Here is a 19,688-nt window from a genome sequence, read left to right on the forward strand (position 1 = left end):
TGTTGATATTGACCGCCGTGAGTGTAATCCCATCATGACCATTGGTACTAATGTTATAGAAAATTGTCTTGCAGAAGTTATTGTCCTATTACAACAGGTCGCAGAAACAGCTGGCTACAGTGAACAACGTGTCCTGCAAAAAGAAATCAGGGCCCTAATGCAAAGACAGCAGGTAGAGCTGACTGGTGGTGAAATTGGTCGTGTCACAGTGAGTGATTCAAACCCAATTACGATACCCCCCAGGAGTGAAATGTTAATATGGTGTCGGGCAGCCATGGGCCTCAGGGGTAAAGACTATCAGGCCCTGGTAGAACCTGTATATTCAGATAATATGCCTACCCTCCTGACAGCCAGAGGGGTGGTTGATGTCCGCAAGGGGAGGGTGCCAGTACGTGTTCTCAATTGTGGGGAGGAAGAGAGGAAGAAGTCCAGCTAACCAAATATGCCACACTTGCCAAACTGTTTACTGTTAATAGTAGTGTGATACAGGCACCTGGGCCCTTGGTCCCGTCTGATCCGGCGGAGAACAACGGTTCTGCAGGGCAACCGAAAGATTGGTGTCGGGAATTACACGTGGGCACTTACTCTAACCCACCTCACCAGAAACAGGGGGCCTACAGGGTGGTTCATGAGTACGAACGGGTCTTTAGCAAACACCCCCTAGATTTTGGGCAGGTGAAAGGGATCCAACATCATATCCCAACAGGGGATCATCGACCCATAAAAGAGAGATACCGTCCTGTACCCCCAGCTCATTATCAGTGTGCAAAGGACATGTTGCGAAAGATGAAGGAGGCTGGGGTAGTGAGGGACAGTTGTAGCCCCTGGGCAGCTCCATTAGTCCTCGTTAAGAAGAAAGATGGCACAATAAGAATGTGTGTGGATTATAGATAGTTAAATCGCATTACACGTAAAGATGCATACCCACTGCCCAGGAAAGAGGAGTCACTGGCTGCGTTAAAATCTGCTAACTACTTCTCTACCTTGGATCTCACCAGTGGGTACTGGCAGGTTCCCGTAGCGGAGGCGGACAAGGAGAAGACGGCCTTCACGATGCCGATGGGTCTCTGTGAATTCAACTACATGCCCTTCGGATTGTGCAATGCCCCGGGGACGTTCCAGAGGATGATGGAGTGCTGTCTGGGGTACAAGAACTTTGAAACCGTACTGCTGTATCTGGACAATGTCATTGTCTTCTCCAAGGCCTATGAAGACCATCTGAAGCACCTGGCCGAGGTGTTTGAAGCCCTGTCCAACTTTGGCTTGAAGGTGAAACCATCCAAATGCCACCTGCTGAAACCCAAAGTGCAGTACCTCGGCCATGTGGTGAGTGCTGAAGGAGTGGCCCCAGACCCCGACAAGGTTACAGTGATTAAGGACTGGCCAAAACCCAGCAACCTCCATGAAGTCCGGCAGTTCCTCGGGTTGGTAGGCTATTACAGGAGGTTCATCAAGGACTTCACCAAGAAGGCCGCGCCATTGCAAGATCTGTTGGTGGGCCAATCCAAGAAGACCAAGGGGAAGAGCACCCCATTTGATTGGAACGAAGGACTGGAATAGTCATTTACTTGCTTGAAGATGGCGCTGACGGGAGACGAGGTACTGGCCTAACCTGAGTATGATCAACCGTTTGTACTGTATACGGATGCCAGCAACGTAGAACTGGGAGCTGTGTTGTCCCAGGTCCAGAAAGGCAAGGAGAGGGTAATCGCTTACGCCAGCAGGAAACTTCGTCCCACGGAAAGGAACCCTGACAACTACAGTTCCTTCAAGCTGGAATTTCTCGCCATCGTTTGGGCAGTGACGGAGAGGTTCAAGCACTACCTGGCCTCAGCGAAATTCACCGTCTTCACGGATAACAATCCACTAACGCACATGGACACGGCAAAACTCGGGGCCTTGGAACAGCGGTGGATGGCCCGGCTGTCCAATTACGATTTCACCATCCAGTACAGGGCAGGACACAAGAATGCGAATGCCGATGCCTTGTCCCGAATGCCCAATTTGCCAGAAACGGGGGAGGACCAGGAGGCCCTTGAGGAAGTAGAACTGCCGGCTTTCCATCGCCCCAAAGCCACTCAATGCTCCCATCATGTGAAGAACTGGCACAAAAACAACCAGTATGCCACGCTGAATCCCCTGCCCCGTCACGGGTGGGCAGAGACCCAGGATGGTGACCCTGCGGTCCGTCGGGTGAAAGAGCTCCTGACACAGGCAGGTTTGCATCCCAGCCCGGATGATCCACAAGAAACCCAACAGCTGTGGAAGGGGAGAATCAAGCTGTTTATTCACAATGGTAAGCTGTGCCGAAGGAGTATCGACTCCCGCACCCATGAATTGGTATGGCAGATAGTGGTTCCAAGGCAAGATGCACCCATGGTACTGGGAGCGTACCACGATGGGGCTGGACACTTCGGGTGGAGGAAGTTGGAGAGACTGCTCCGAGGAAGATTCTATTGGATTGGCATGAAAAGAGCCATTGAGCAGTGGTGTTGGGAGTGTGGCCCGTGCAGCCTACGCCGGAAGGACCATGACAGCCAACGGGCTCCCTTGCAGCCCACCATGACCAAACAGACGCTAGAACTGGTCGCGCTAGACCACGTGAAGCTGACGCCTAGCCGGTCGGGCTATATCTATGCTCTCACCATAGTGGATCACTACTCCAGGTTCCTGGTGGTTGTACCTGTCAAGGATCTAACGGCCAGGACGGCCACCAAAGCCTTCCAGCAGTACTTCTGTAGGCCCCATGGGTATCCGGAGAAGGTACTGACCGATCAGGGACCAGCATTCGAGGCGGAGGTGTTCCAGGAGTTCTGCCATCTGTACGGGTGTAAGAAGATCAGAACCACACCGTACCATCCACAAACCAACGGGATGCGTGAAAAGATGAACCAAGTGGTGATCAACTTACTGAAGACCTTGCCTGTAGAAGAACGGAACTTGTGGCCCACAAAATTGCCCGACCTGGTAGACATGTACAATCACATCCCAGTGAACTCTACTAACTGCACTCTGGCGTACCTCATGCGAGGAAGGTCTAGCAAGTTGCCCATTGATCTGGATATGGGGGTTCTAACCCTCAAAGATGCCTCGCCGGATGCCGATTGGGATACAGAGAGGCAGCAAAGGTACCGCAAAGTACAGGAGTGCATGGAAAGAAGTCTCGCTCAGGCCAGGCAAAAACAGGAAAGGGACTACAACCAGCATGCTCCTGAGATTCCCTTGCAACCTGGTGAGCAAGTGCTCAAGCGGAAGAGAAGGCTACACAAGCTTGACAACCAATGGGAAGCGGAACCGTATACCATCCTGCCGTCCGATTTCGACAATACTAAAGTCTGTGTCATCATCAGCAAAGATGGGGGGGAAACCTCAACGGCAATATCCAGAGACCACCTTAAGGTATGCCCTGACAAGTTGAGAGAGAAGGAAACAGATCCAAGAACCTCTCCACCTGTAGAAGAGGAGAAGATGATACACACTGTTCTTGGCGATTTTCCCGTCGTGGACTCAGATAAACCAGGCCATCGTGGTACCTGTATTAACGTTTCATCAACCGAACCCCCCTGAACTAAACGTGGTGCCAGATCCCCCAGACCCACCATCACCACAGACCCCGCCGGACGATGCCATGCCCACCGTCGGAGCGGCGGAGCCTCACTCTGCTATCGGCGAATCTGCCATACCCACTGTTGCTAGCAGCAGCTCTGAGAGATCCAGCATGCCAGTGCTACCCAGACTCACTAGAAGCGTAGCTAGAAGGCAGTGGACTTCACCAGTGGTAGCAAGCATAGCGAGCCCTGCTAGGCCAATAGCAATCCCTGCACTACGGAGGTCTACACGTAGCACCAAGAATCAAACTCCCCTTCGCTACAAAACTTGGAGGTATTAACAAAAGTTGCTAATTGTGTTTGTGTAAATATCTTTGTTATAAGTTTAAAAATGGACAAAGGGGCAATGGACAGTGAATTGCTCCAAAAACTTTCAAAAGGGACCCCTTTGTTTACCCGGGGTCCCTGCTGTTTTAAAGTTACAGCCACTGGACTGAGAGTCATAAACTGTGCATGACCAAACTTTCGCAACGTTCAAGAGTCCTCACCTCCCATAAAGGGAAGCACTGTTATTATTACTTATTACTTGTTTATTGCATTTCAAAACTTTGTATGTTTGTTGTTAACATGTATTGTTGTTTTTCTTTTCCCAGTCCGGGAGTACTGGATTTAACCGGGGGGGAGTGCAGCACCCTAGAGTCCTGGTCATTGCAGTACTGTCGCTCCACCGCTAAGGGGAGTGATGGTATGTCTGATGGCACTAAAGGAGTTCACCTGACCAGGTATCACAGACACACATTACACTTCACACTCCGGCCACCAGGGGGAGTGGTTCTATCTAGTTGGCCACCCCTCACACTTTGGTAAAACTGGGAAGTTGGACAGGAAGTGGGGGAGAAAGTAGCTGGGAAGAGCTAGAGAGAGGACCTGTCAGGGGTGGGATCCTGGCAGAGTCCTAGGAAAGGACAAGAAGCGAGGTTTATTGTGAAGAGTGAGAAACGGGAATACAGCAAAAAGGCGATAACACCAGTAGGAGTCATGCTGTAAGATCGAGACAACATCCTATTGAGGCGCGTAGCCGGTGGCCGGAACGCAGAGAAAGTAAGAGACTCCACGCATTACTTTAGACTACGGCCGGGCAGTTAACTACAGGTTGGCTGTCTCACCATTACACCTAACGAAGACAACGGAGGCAAACTGTGGGAGAGGGGCGTCCCTAGGGTCCCTATAAAATAGCTCCAGGCCTACCCCGTCATACGGGTGTGTCCTAGCCATATCATCTGGGGGATGAAGAGAGAGAAAGAACAGAAACATACACGACAGTTGTGAGGACTATCCCGTGGTGCTCAGCAGGGAGGTACTACAACACACAGGCGCTAGAAGGTAGACACTGATTTCCACCTGCAAAGGAAACTCTGGATGTGCCGTCGGACCGGTCGGTCTCAGCCAGCCCTGTTAACAGTACTCTGATTGAGGATCCCGAAGCCCTCAGTAAAGAGGTAAAGAGACTGCAACCCTGTGTCCTCGTTATTCATCGCGACTTGCACCACGCCTCACCTACACCTTTCACTGGACGCCCCTTAGCAGGGTCACGGACCGGGTCTAGCCACCGTGACAACCCCAGAACTGAGACAGAGAAGCCCGGGTACCGAGTACCCTGCGGCCCTGCGTCTGGGGGCGCTCCACAATAGGAATAAAAAATAACTTTTATTTAGTAATACATAAAACCAATTAAAAAGCAAAATTACTGTCAAGTGACACTGAACAGATGAACACATCAATAATAAACTAAAGTTAATGGTGCGAGGGATATTGTACATTAACAATCATAATGCAGACACAAAAACACTGCTATGCTTATAAGAAATAATTTATGAGGCACCACAGATATATTAAACAAGTGTAATGATACTAAATGTTATATGATCAACATATGTGCTCCCTATATGTATCAATGAAAACTGGGACTAAACATGCAGTGGCAGTGATATCCCTAAAGAATTTGCTTGTGAGAGGCACACAGATATGACATTTAGCCATGTGGGGTTAATAATATAATGAAATAAAGCAGTATTATATAAATGTAACATCCACTTATTGATCAATACAAATGTAGGGCTAATGCAAATCACAATGTCAGCGTTGCCCACAGCAAGTCAAATACTAGTCCCAAAAATCAATTCTAAATGAAGATATTACCTATAACGGAGATGCTGTGTGTCCGTTCTGCGTCCCCTCACCCCGACCCCGAAAGCACATTCTTTAGGGATATCACTGCCATTGCAAAGATGAACAGATTTTTGGCAGTTCCAACTCTTGAAAAGGCCACGTAAAGTTGACCATGGGAAAAGCATGGAGATTGCAAATTGATCCCCACTACTTTCAAGGACTGTCCCTGAGCCTTGTTAATGGACATTGCAAATGCCAGTCGAAGTGGAAACTGGAGGCGTTTAAAATCAAAAGGCAAATCAGATGGAATAAGTGGAATTCTTGGAATGAAAAGGTCCTCTCCTTTGGCAAATCCTGCTGCTGAGCTGTGTATCTAATCCTATCCTGTGTGATATCGTCTCCTGAGCTGTGTATCTAATTCTGTTCTGTGTGATTCTGTCTGCTGAGCTGTGTACCTAATCTTATCCTGTGTGATACTGTCTCCTGAATTGTGTATCTAATCCTATCCTGTGTGTTACTGTCTGGTGAGCTGTGTATCTAATCCTATCCTGTGTGATACTGACTGCTGAGCTGTGTATCTAATCCTATCCTGTGTGATACCGTCTGCTGAACTGTGTATCTAATTCTGTCCTGTGTGATACTGTCTGCTGAGCTGTATACCTAAACCTATCCTGTATGATACTGTCTCCTGAACTGTGTAACTAATCCTATCATGCGTGATACAGTCTACTGAGCTGTGTCTCTAATCCTATCCTGTGTGATTCTGTGTGCTGAACCATGTATCTAATCCTATCTTGTGTGTTACTGTCTGCTGAGTCGTGTAACTAATCATATGAAGTGTGATACAGTCCGCTGAGTTGTGTAACTAATCCTATCCTGTGTGATACTGTGTGCTGAGCTGTGTCTCTAATCCTATCCTGTGTGATGCTGTGTGCTGAGCTGTGTCTCTAATCCTATCCTGTGTGATACTGTGTGCTGAGCTGTGTCTCTTAGGCTAGGTTCACATTGCGTTAATGGGATAGTGCTAACGGACAGCGTTGCACGGCGAAAATGTCGCAATTAACGCCGTGCAACGGGTCCATTAGCACACCCATTGACAGCAATGTAAATTTCGCCTGCAGCGCATCACTAGCGCGTGCCTTTTTCGGCTCGCGCTAGTGATGTGCCATTCTTCTGTGACGCGCCTCGGACGCTGCTTGCAGCGTCCGCGGCGCGCCCGAGGTCCGTTCCCCGCTCTCGCAGATCGGGGATCTGCGAGAGCGGGGACGTTAACGCGACCCCTGAACGCGGCCCCTAAATAAACATTGCGTTAGCGCAATCCGCTAGCGCTAGCGCTAAACGGATTGCCCTAACGCAATGTGAACCTAGCCTTAACCTATCCTGTGTGATACTGTCTACTGAGCTGTGTCTCTAATCCTATCCTGTGTGTTACTGTCTGCTGAGCCACGTATCTAATCCTGTCCTGTGTGATACTGTCTGCTGAGCTGTGTCTCTAATCCTATCCTGTGTGATACAGTCTGCAGAGCCGTGTATCTAATCCTATCCTGTGTGATACTGTCTGCTGAGCTGTGTATCTAATCCTATCCTGTGTGATATTTGGCTGTGCATCTAATCCTATCCTGTGTGTTACTGTCTGCTGAGCCATGTATCTAATCCTGTCCTGTGTGATACTGAGCCTTGTATCTAATCCTATCTTGTATGATACTGGGCTCTCCCTGGGCTCCACCTGCAGTTTGTGTCGGCACAGTAATAAATGATGATATTTCCAGGCTTACAGAAGGACGATAGCACCATAGAAATGATAAGAATAATAGGCCTCAGTTACTACAACTTTCTACAAGGAAAACTGTTGCTCATAGCAACCAATCACAGCTCAGCTTCTTATAAACAGCTCTGGTGAAATGAAAGATCCTTAGTGATTGGTTGCCGACACACACACACACACACACACACACACACACACACACACACACACACACACACACACACACACACACACACACACACACATTTTTATATACATAGATTGTAATTGTATCATCTTACACAGTGTCACATCTTTTTGGAATTAGGTTTTCAGGTTGTCTAACTTTCAATAATCATCATAATATCTCCCTTTTTAAGTATTTATCAGTCCAACATAAGAAGTGGGGGCATCAAATGCCCCTCTTTTTCTCTTTCACACTGTAATTTTGACAGGGGAGTATAGGCTGCTGTTTATGGCCATCTGTATTTAGCCAACTGAGCAGGAGGAACAAACTGTGATAAATTAGCCAATGTAACAGTGATTTTATAGAGTAACATAGTAACATAGTTAGATTCCAGATTCTCACTGTCGTAACAGTAAAGAATCTTCTATGTTGGTGGAAAAACCTTCTCTCCTCCAGAGAATGCCCCCATGTGACCGTCACCTTCCTTGGCGTAAACATGTCCTCAGAGAGATATTTGTATTGTCCCCTTATATACTTATACTTGGTTATTAGATCGCCCCTCAGTCGTCTTTTTTCTAGACTAAATAATCCTATTTTTGCTAATCTCTATGGGTATTGTAGTTCCCTCTCCCATTTATTAATTTTGTTGCCCTCCTTTTTACGCTCTCTAGTTCCATTATATCCTTCCTGAGCACTGGTACCCAAAACTGTTCACAGTACTCCATGTGTGATCTAACCAGGGATTTGTACAGAGGCAGTATAATGTTCTCATCATGTGTATCCAGACCTCTTTTAATGGTCCCCATGATTCTGTTTGCCTTGACAGCCGCTGCCTGGCACTGGCTGCTCCAGGTATATCTATCTTAGGCTACGTTCACATTTGCGTTGTGCGCCGCAGCGTCGGCGACGCAACGCACAACGCAAACAAAAACGCAGCAAAATGCATGCAAAACGCTGCGTTTTGCGATGCATGCGTCCTTTTTTTGGTTGATTTTGGACGCAGCAAAAATGCAACTTGCTGCGTCCTCTGCGCCCGGACGCGTGCGCCGCAGTGACGCATGCGTCGCAAAACGCAAGTGCAACGCATGTCCATGCGCCCCCATGTTAAATATAGGGGCGCATGACGCATGCGGCGACGCTGCGGCGCCCGACGCTGCGGCGCAGACCGCAAATGTGAACATAGACTTAACTAGGATCCCCAAGTCCTTCTCCATGTTAGCTTTACCCAGTGGTTTCCCATTCAGTGTGTAATGGTGATATTGATTCCTTCTTCCCATGAGTATAACCTTACATTTATCATTGTTAAACCGCATCTGCCACCTTTTTGCCCAAGTTTCCAACTTATCCAGATCAATCTGTAGCAGAATACTATCTTCTCTTGTATTGACTGCTTTACATAGTTTTGCATCATCTGCAAATATGTTTTACTGTGTAAACCTTCTACCAGATCATTAATAAATATGTTAAAGAAAACAGGTCCCAGCACCGACCCCTGCGGTACCCCACTGGTCACAGCGACCCAGTTAGAGAATATACCATTTATAACAACTCTCTGCTTTCTAAGTCAGCTACTTACCCATTTACACACATTTTCCCCCAGACCCAGTATTCTCATTTTTTGTACCAACCTCTTGTGTGGCCCGGTATCAAACACTTTAGAAAACTCAAGATATACCACGTCCAGTGACTCAGCTTGGTCCAGTATAGCTACCTATTCATAAAAACTGATTAGATTGATTTGACAGGAGCGATTCCTCATAAACCCATGCTGATAGGGAGTTAAACAGTTATTTTCATTGAGATAATCCAGAATAACATTCCTCAGAAACCCTTCAAATATTTTACCACTGATAGAGGTTACCTACTGGCTTATAATTTCCAGGTTCACTTTTACAGCTATTTTTGAATATTGGTACCACATTTGCTATGTGCCAGTCCTGTGGAAAAACCCTGTTGCTATAGAGTCCCTAAATATAAGAAATAATGGTTTGTCTATTACATTACTTAGTTCTCTTAGTACTCGTGGGTGTATGTCGACGGGACCTGGAGATTTATCTGTTTTAATCTTATTTAGCAGGTTTCATACCTCTTCTTGGGTTAGATAGGTGACCCTTAATATAGGGTTTTCTTTGTCTCTCAGCATTTCACCTAGAGTACTCACAATCCCTAAGGTTTCCTTTATCTATCACTGGATTATGCTGAAACTACTGTTACTTTCACAGCAAAGTTATTGTTGGAATCACTATATAACCAGTTCCGTATGAAGAGTAAGATTACAAATAAGTTTTCTTACCTTAATTAATGACTGTGGCATTTCTGTAGTGCTGATCTGAAGGATATTCCCCAAGCCGGGCAGAGGGGTAGGTCCTGGTGGCAGGTCCTTCTGTTTGACCTTACCCCACCATTTCATGAGATAAATAAGGAGAGTGACTCCAGTAGCCAGGAGAATCGTTGCTGAAATAGACAGAGCCATCTTGAGCCTCAGCCCCTACAGCTCCTTCTGTTTTCTATGCTTGTGTATTTATATTCTTGCAAGTACAGGGCAGTGTTCCAACATGTAATCAATAAAACCAGGTTAGATGAGGTAAAGTGCAGAGTTACAGCTGTTGCGTAATACTTCTGCTGTCAGTGCTTACTCAGTCTCAGCTTGGCGTGAAGTCAGGGTTAGTGATCGTCAGGCCACTTTTTAGTGAGCAGAATCAATTGGTTTCAATCACCAAATAGAGCCGACTCTTTTGGATACTAAATTGATCCACATTAAATATGCATTCACAAGCAGAAAAACACATATTTATGGAAACTCCTCACAGTATGACACAGTGAAAACTGAGAATTGATACCACTGGCGGACTAACAGTAATTATACCCCCAGTGAGAGTCAATTAGAAACTGCAAGTGGCTCTCAGTGGGCTGCTGGCTCCCATCATTCACAGATAAGAGCTGGCTCTTTGTACTGGATCAGTGGAGTATGGTCTGTCACTAGTTTGGAGGGCTATGATAAATCTGGCATGGATTAATGGAGGGAGGAAAAACAGGTCTGCTGCACTGCTGGCATGAATCCTTTCAAGAAACAAATCAAACACAAGTAGGACAAAGGGAGTTTTACCTTTCTTAATCAATCATTGCTTTGGATTTTCCAACCTGTGGCACTACAGCAGCAGCTGGGATTCCATTTATCTATGCCCTCTAAGTGTTGTATCTCACACAACCGAACCAGGTGAGCAAAACTGCTTCTATGGCCAATACTGTTATGCGGATAACACCTTATTGAGCTATCTTGTCCTCTAGCTACTTCTCCTTGATTAATCAGACATGACACCCACCCCTCTGACAGCCAAAACTCTAATGGAGAATACTATGGCTGAATCCTCCTCTTACTATTCTCATGGAATACTACCCAGATTTGCTGATTGCTGAGGACATATTGTAGTGCAGCGGTGTTCACACAGTGCAATAGATAGGCAGGGACCCAAGAAAGTTCATCATAAAATGTCTTTATTCCAGAAAACTCACAAAACAGGCAAGCGATATCCAATAGTGCAAAGCCAGGTCCTCAAAACAGTCCATGTCCTAACGCGTTGCTGTAGGCCCACCGTGTCTCTTGGATGCATCAGCAGCTTTGAAGTACCTGGCACTGTATTATCTTCACACAGACCTGGGTTGCACAGAGCCTCCTGCTCTGTAGCTGGCAAAACAAAAGCTGACACACCCAAGAAAAAACTGAGAATTTTAAAAGTGACTCGTGGACATAGAGCCACTCCCAAAACCCGGAGTGGAGGGAGGGATTCTCCCCACTGCCAAACTTGCAAATCCCTCCAAAAATATTATATATTTTTTTGCTAGTTACCTTTCTGAAAATGAAAAGTACTCAATGGATCTTTAAATTTGTCTACGTTTATTCATTTTCTAAAAACTCAAATTACGGACTTGTTTTTGGTAGAGAGTAATAGCTCATATTGGGTGAACAAGGATACAGAATGTTTAGACAATCTTCAAAGTTTGACTATCAAGGAGAGTTTGATCATTTTATTATCAGAGGCATGTTTGGCACTTGACTATCATGGCATTAGTTGATGGTGATGTTCATTAATTAACTATAATGGACAAATTGACCATTGGCTATAATGGTCATGTTTATTTGTTGACAATAATAGATGTATCAACTGGTTAATAGTTCAACTCCGTTAAGAAGGAAAAGAATTTGAAATGGAAAACTATATCTGCCTGATCTTTCTTTATTCCATCCACTTTGAGATTGGATAATGTGTGACTGGTCAATACATCATTGAGTTGCTGCTCATATGCACAATCCAATAATCAACAATTTGCATGGGAAATATTGAATACCTAAAGACTGAACTTTCACCAAAATAATGCACATGCAACAAGCAAAATAAAGCTTCATTCATATTTATCCTGTTTAACCTATTGTTTCACTCCATCGTAGGAACAGAAATTAATGGCAGCTACATGATAGACAATAGCAGCACCCGACAGACCCAGTTGACTATGATGTGCTCAATTGAGCCTTTGTCATTTTTCTTCTATTTTACCGGTCAAAATAGCCGAGCTACAAACAAAGCCTCCAGTGTAGATGTGAACTTAGCCAAAAGTTGTGACTCCTTTGCATAAAATAAAACATTTGTCATACAAGCTTAATCTTTATTTTAGCGTAAAATGATTACAGTTCTTGAGAGTTACATGATATTTTGTACACTCGTACAGGCATAACAGATATTAAAAACAGAATTTAAAAAATGTATAATTTTTTGCACACAATCTTTGTATTTATTTCAATTTTTTTTTATATTAGAGCAGCTTTCTTATTTTCTAATTTCTAGAACTTATAAGGTTCCTTTAGTCAATAAGTTAATCTTCAGCTCAGAAACGAGGGACAACATTCATCTGGTAGGACTGAGGTCTTGAAGCATTGGTTTTGGGCTCAGGTCTTATGCTCAGATTCTTTCTGTCTACAGTGGGCTCCAGGGTGAACTTCTGCAGTATGGTGGTTAGAAAGAGGAAGAGCTCCATGCGAGCCAGGCCTTCTCCCAAACACATACGTTTGCCTGAGAAAACAGAAAGAGCAAACACCATAAGTAGTCAAGTTAAAGGCATTGTTTGATTTAGAAAAAACATTTTTAATTGCCTTTTTGTAAATCAACAGAGGATGGATGGGCGGGCGTCCTGTTTTCTTTTAAGCATAATACAGTTTGAAGAATGATTTGAAGGGTCAGTATGTAATTTTCACTTCCCTAATTGGAGAACTAAATACTTACTACGTTCCAGCGCCGGTATTCACCACTGCCTCCAGTGATAGTCCAGAGGCTCCAGGTGTGATGTTACGATTACAGCAGCCAAACAATAAGCTCTGGTGCTCATGCCATCTAAATCAGCAAAAACTCCGAGCTGAATAATTGGCTGTAGCTCGGACATTTACTGCCATTTGTGAAGTCAACATTGTGGAGTCAGCGGTGCAGCCTCTAAGCAATCATTGAAGGCAGCAGTGAAGTGCGGACGCTGCAGCAAGTAAAGTAATGGAGCAAGTAAATAAGTAATGCTCAGTTTATTATTTTCATCCAGAATGAGCTTTTGGATAAAAATGATCATTCTTGGAAAACACTTTTAAGTTTATAACTTTGCAATAATGTCAAAAGTCTCAATGTACTGCCTGTAATTTATATTAGATAATCTTAATGATTTGCCATGGTTTTACAATGTGTCTGTAAAAAATATTGCCTGTCCTTGATTTATTGATAAACTGTTCAGAAATAGTTCAAAATCAAATTGATAATCCTGGCTACGAGTCATGACATGCCAGGTTAGCACCTTCCTACCATAGACAATAGCTCAGACCTTTTCTGAGATGCAGAATATTTCTCAGTCCAAAAAAACCTTTGAGTCATGTGTTAAACTGTTTTATGTGATAAATGTAAATGTATTCAGTGGGTTTAAAAACACAAAAACAATTGATTCCTAAATCATATCAAGTAATATTTCTGATCTTCCTAATACCAGTCTGTCAACCAACCATATAAAAATATTTTCATATACTGAAGCCTAAATTCAGTATTAACAAAGCACAATCAAGTAATAACATCTTACCTGTAGAGAATGGCATAAAGGCATCACTCTTCTTAACGCAGCCTTTCTCATTAAGAAAGCGTCCGGGATCAAACTCCTCTGGGTTCTTGAAATGTTTGGGGTCTTTCAGAACAGAAGTCAGAACTGGGAGCACCAAGCTTCCCTGAAAGAGAATGTATGAATATGCATATCTAGAAAAATGGAATTGTTAAAAGTGAGGTCTGTTAAGTTATTCCTATGAAGTAGAGATGAATGAATCTGCTGAAATTTGTCTTGGGCAGAATCGATTCAGTCCAAGTCAAATTTAGTCCAAATTGAAAATGCCCTGAAAAGACATTTTAATATGCTATGAGGTTTCTCCAGACCCCACAGCATCTTTGCTTGGCCCTTTCAGTCTTTGGATTGATCTTTGAGTCTTCCTACTTTGACTAGACCTCACTTAGTCACTTGGAACACGATACACATCATTGACATTAATAATGTGTGAGGATAGTCAGTGACAGAAAATCCAAAGACCTATCTAAAGACCAACTCAAAGACAAGAGGGAGCAAGAGGAAGATGTTTTATGATAAATGCTTAATGAAAGTGTATGTTTGTTTTAAGATGTATGATACAGCACTACAGAATTCAGGGTTGTTAACAACACTTAGCTATCTGGAAGTAAGCAGGTAGATGGATGGGGCCTAGTTAATTTAAAGTTGCAATTTTAGTTGCTATTTAAATGAATAGCAGTGAGTCCTCAACACAGTAGTCCAGTGGGTGTGGCCAACTAGAGGGCACTGCCCCAGTCTATACTAGTGTATGGAAGCGACACCACTCCAACTGGGCAGGCTCTGGCAGGGATTATGTATAACACATATATACCCTCTGGTCCGGACTTAAAAAATGGTGAATTCCCGCAGCGTAAAGTGAGTGTACTGAGGGAATTCATAAGTCTGCAGTCACACAGAGTGACTGTAGGCTTATTGATATTGACAGGACAATCACTGCAAAAGGAGATCAAGCCACAAAACTTTCCTAGACCCTGGTTTGCATTCCAGGAGATGAGTTAACTTCTAAAATCTCAGTCACCTTCCTCTTTACCATTCTCCTCATGAGATGTTGTTATCAGTCCTATGTAAGGTTGAGCACATGTTTTAAAATTTAAATTCACTGAGTTTGCCAAATTTCTCCCCCAAAATTAGATTTTCAGTAAATTTGTGCGAATTTCCATATTGGAAAGCTTGTATTTTCTTGGAAAATATATGTAAAGGAGAGAAGAGAAAGAGCTCCGGTGACCATGATAGCTTACACACTTCAGATGAGAGAGAGGACCCCACTGACCATAAGAAGAGTTTTCACACTACAGATGAGAAAGAGTGGACCCTACTGATCATAAACGTTTACACTCTACAGTAGAGAGAAAATTACTCTGACCATAAGAGCTTACGCACTAAAAAAGAGAGAAAACACCACTGATGATAAGAGCTTATTCCTAAGGTACCGTCACATTTAGCGACGCTGCAGCGATCTAGACAACAATCCCGATCGCTGCAGCGTCGCTGTGTGGTCGCTGGAGAGCTGTCACACAGACAGCTCTCCAGCGACCAACGATGCCGAAGTCCCTGGGTAACCAGGGTAAACATCGGGTTACTAAGTGCAGGGCCGCGCTTAGTAACCCGATGTTTACCCTGGTTACCAGCGTAAACGTAAAAAACCCCAAACACTACATACTTACATTACGGTGTCTTTCCCCCGGCGCTGTGCTTCTCTGCACTGTGTAAGCGCCAGCCGGAAAGCACAGCGGTGACGTCACCGCTGTGCTCTGCTTTCCTGATGGCCGGCGCACATGTTGGGGTAAACCATTGATTGGGCACATGGCAGAGCTCAGAAGGGAAGGAGCGCCATTTGACTTTTCAAAGCAAGATTTGCTGGAATTGAGATCGGAACCCATGGCTCGATTGGAGAGCCCCTGACGTGCCTAAACAGTGGAAACCCCCACAAGTGACACCATTTTGGAAAATAGACACTCTAAGGAACTAATCTAGATGTGTGTTGAGCACTTTGAACCTCCAAGTGCTTCACAGAAGTTTATAATGTAGAGCCGTAAAAAAAATTTCATATTAATTTTCACAAAAAATATTTTTGCCCCAAATTTTTTATTTTCCCAAGGGTAACAGGGTAAATTGGACCCCAAAAGTTGTTGTGCAATTTGTCCTGAGTATGCTGATACTGCATATATGGGGATAAACCACTGTTTGAGCACATGGCAGAGCTCAGAAGGGAAGGAGCGCCGTTTGACTTTTCAATGCAAAATTGGCTGGAATTGAGATCGGAACCCATGTCGCCTTTGGAGAGCCCCTGACATGCCTAAACAGTGGAAACCCCCCACAATGGACCCCATTTTGGAAAGAAGACCCCCTAAGGAACTTATCTAGATGTGTGGTGAGCACTTTTAGCCCCCAATTGTTTCACTAAAGCTTAGAATGTAGCGCTGTGAAAATTAAAAAAATCATTTTTTTCTTTCCACAAAATGATGTTTCAGCCCGCAATTTTTTTTTTCCCAAGGGTAACAGGAGAAATTGGACCACAAAAGTTATTGTCCAATTTGTCCTGAGTAAGCTGATATCCCATACATGGGGGGAGAACCACTGTTTGGGCACACGGCAGAGCTCGGAAGGGAAGGAGCGCCGTTTGAAATGCAGACTTAGATGGATTGGTCTGCAGGAGTCATGTTGCATTTGCAGAGCCCCTGATGTACCTAAACAGTAGAAACCCCCCACAAGTGACCCCATATTGGAAACTAGACACCCCAAGGAACTTATCTAGATGTGTTGTGAGAACTTTGAACCAACAAGTGTTTCACTACAGTTTATAACGCAGAGCCGTGAAAATAAAAAATCTTTTTTTTTCCATGAAAATTATATTTTAGCCCCCACGTTTTTATTTTCCCAAGGGTAACAGAACAAATTGGACCCCAAAAGTTGTTGTCCAACTTGTGCTGAGAACGCTGATACCCCATGTGTTGGGGGGGACCACTGTTTGGGTGCACAGGAGAACTCGGAAGGGAAGGAGCACTGTTTTAGTTTTTCAAAGCAGAATTGGCTGGAATTGAGATCGGACGCCATGTCGCGTTTGTAGTGATTCTGATGTTCCTAAACAGTGGAAACCCCCAATTCTAACTGAAACCCTAACCCCAACCTTAACCCCAGCCCTAACCCTAGCCCTAACCCCAACCCTAACCCTAACCCTAGCCCTAACTCTAGCCCTAACCGTAGCCCTAACCTTAACCCTAATGGGAAAATGGAAATACATACATTTTTAAAAATTTTATTATTTTTCCCTAACTAAGGGGGTGATGAAGGGGGGTTTGATTTACTTTTATAGCGTTTTTTGGTGTATTTTTATGGTTGGCAGCCATCACACACTAAAAGATGCTTTTTATTACAAAAAATAGTTTTTGCATCACCACATTTTGAGAGCTATAATTTATCCATATTTTGGCCCACAGAGTCATGTGAGATCTTGTTTTTTGCGGGACGAGTTGATGTTTTTATTGGTACCATTTTCGGGCACATGACATTTTTTGATCGCTTTTTATTCCGATTTTTGGGAGGCGGAATGAACAAAAACCAGCAATTCCTGAAATTCTTTTAGGGGGGGCGTTTATACCATTCCACGTGTGGTAAAATTGATAAAGCAGCTTTATTCTTCAGGTCAGTACGATTACAGCGATACCTCATTCATGTAATTTATTTATGTTTTGGCGCTTTTACACAATAAAAACAATTTTATATAAAAAAATTATTGTTTTTGCATCGCTTTATTCTGAGAGGTATAACTTTTTTATTTTTCTGTTGATGATGCCGAATGGTTGCTTTTTTTTGCGGGACAAGATGACGTTTTCAACGGTACCATGGTTTTTTATATCCATCTTTTTGATCGCGTGTTATTCCACTTTTTGTTCGCCTGTATGATAATAAAGCGTTGTTTTTTGCCTTGTTTTTTATTTTTATTTTTTGCGGTGTTCACTGAAGGGGTTAACTAGTGGGATAGTTTTATAGAGTGCATCGTTACAGACGCAGCGATACCAAATATGTGTACTTTTATTGTTGTTTTTTTATTTACAAAAATAAATGGAATTACTGGGAAATGTTTTTTTTTTTCTTTATTTGGGGATTTTTTATTTTATTTTTTATACATTGTATTTTATTTTTTTTCACTTTTTACCATTGTCCCAGGGTGGGACATCACTGTTTTAGATCAGATCGTTGATCTGACAGTGTGCATAGCACTCTGTCAGATTAACAATGTGACAGGCACGTTCCAGAGGCTTGCCGGCGCCTGCTATTAGGAACTCTCAGCAGGTGCCGGCAAGCCAGGTCAGTAAATGACCCGGAAGGAGTCCCACGGCCATCTTGGATCCAGGGACTCCTTCCAGGTCACCGGAGCAGCGCGATCTCATCGCGTTGCTCCGGTGGGAGAGCGCAGGGAGCCTCCGTCCCTGCGCGATCCACCTCTATGCAGCTGTCACTACTGACAGCGGCATCAGAGGGGTTAAATGCCCGCGATCGGCGATAGCGCCGATCGTGGGCATTGCTGCGGGGTTTCAGCTGTCATATACAGCTGACACCCGCACCCGATCACCGCGGCGCTCAGCGCGAGACCGCGGTGATCGGTCCGCCGTACTAGTACTGCGGCTGGTACAAATGCAGTGCCGGCAGCACCGTACTAGTATGGCGGATGGCGCGAAGGGGTTAAGGATAGGTTAATTTTAACATTAAAAGATAGAATATAAAAAATAAAATCCAGAAAAATCACATTGTTTAAGTTATATAAATGTATTTGCATTTTGAAGTGAGAAATAAGCATTTGATCCCTCTGGCAAATAAGACTTAATACTTGGTGGCAAAACCCTTGTTGGCAAGCTCAGCAGTCAGACGTTTTTTGTAGTTGATGATGAGGTTTGCACACATGTAAATAGGAATTTTGGTCCACTCCTCTTTGCAGATCATTTCTAAATCTTTAAAATTTTGAGGCTTTTGCTTGGCAACTCCAAGCTTCAGCTCCCTCCATAAGTTTTCTATAGCCACTCTATGGCCTTATTGTGCTTCTTTTTGAGCCAGTCCTTTGCTGCCTTGGCTGTATGTTTTGGGTGATTGTCTTGCTGAAACCATTTTTAAAGTCCTGGCGAAGGGAAGGAGGATGTCACTCAGGACTTTACGGTACATGGCTCTATCCATTTTCCCATTGATGCAGTGAAGTAGTCCTGTGCCCTTAGCAGAGAAAAGCTCCAAAACATAATGTTTTTACCTCCATGCTTGACAGTGGGGATGGTGTTCTTTGGGTCATAGGCAGCATTTCTCTTCCTCCAAACACAGCAAGTTGAGTTAATGCCAAAGACCTCAATTTCCAGTCTCATCTGACCACAGCACCTTCGCCCAATCATTCACAGAATTATACAGGTGTTCATTGACAAACTTCAGATGGGCCTGCATATGTGCCTTCTTGAGCAGGGGGACCTTGCAAGCACTGCAGGATTTTAAACCTTTAAGGCGTAATGTGTTACAAATGTTTTTTTTTTGGTGACTGTGGTCCCAGCTGCCTTGAGATGATTAGCAAGCTCCCCCTGTGTAGCTTTAGGCTGATCTCTCACCTTCCTTATGATCAAGGATACTCCAAGAGGTGTGATTCTGCATGGTGCCCCAGATCGATGTCGATTGACAGTCATTTTGTATTTGTTCCATTTTCTTACTATTGCACCAACAGTTGTTTCCTTCTTACCCAGCATCTTATTTATGGTTTTATAGCCATTTCTAGCTTTGTGCAGGTCTATGATCTTGTCCCTGACATCCTTACAAAGCTCTTTGGTCATAACCATGTTGTGGAGGTTAGAGTCTGACTGATTGAGTCTGTGGACAGGAGCCTTTTATAAAGGTGACTATGTAAGACGGCTGTCTTTAATGCAGGTCTCGAGTT

At 44.2% G+C, this 19,688-nt stretch overlaps 2 protein-coding genes across 2 annotated transcripts in view; both read right to left on the reverse strand.

Annotated features, from left to right (window-relative positions):
* LOC143805903 (cytochrome P450 2C8-like) overlaps nt 1-10,160 on the reverse strand; it is a 123,030-nt gene extending 112,870 nt beyond the window's left edge. Inside the window, exon 1 of the mRNA XM_077285654.1 lies at nt 9,942-10,160. Coding sequence (XP_077141769.1) covers nt 9,942-10,121 — 180 coding nt within the window. The 5' untranslated portion in view covers nt 10,122-10,160. The remainder of the gene's footprint in view (nt 1-9,941) is intronic.
* A 1,375-nt stretch (nt 10,161-11,535) lies between these two features.
* The window catches only part of LOC143805905 (cytochrome P450 2C8-like), a 142,164-nt gene continuing 134,011 nt past the window's right edge, over nt 11,536-19,688 (reverse strand). Inside the window, exons 8-9 of the mRNA XM_077285659.1 lie at nt 13,751-13,892; nt 11,536-12,714 (exon numbers count right to left, since the gene is read on the reverse strand). Coding sequence (XP_077141774.1) covers nt 12,530-12,714; nt 13,751-13,892 — 327 coding nt within the window. The 3' untranslated portion in view covers nt 11,536-12,529. The remainder of the gene's footprint in view (nt 12,715-13,750; nt 13,893-19,688) is intronic.

The sequence above is a fragment of the Ranitomeya variabilis genome, chromosome 2 (genome assembly GCF_051348905.1).
Source record: "Ranitomeya variabilis isolate aRanVar5 chromosome 2, aRanVar5.hap1, whole genome shotgun sequence".
NCBI classification, from domain to species: Eukaryota; Metazoa; Chordata; class Amphibia; order Anura; family Dendrobatidae; genus Ranitomeya; species Ranitomeya variabilis.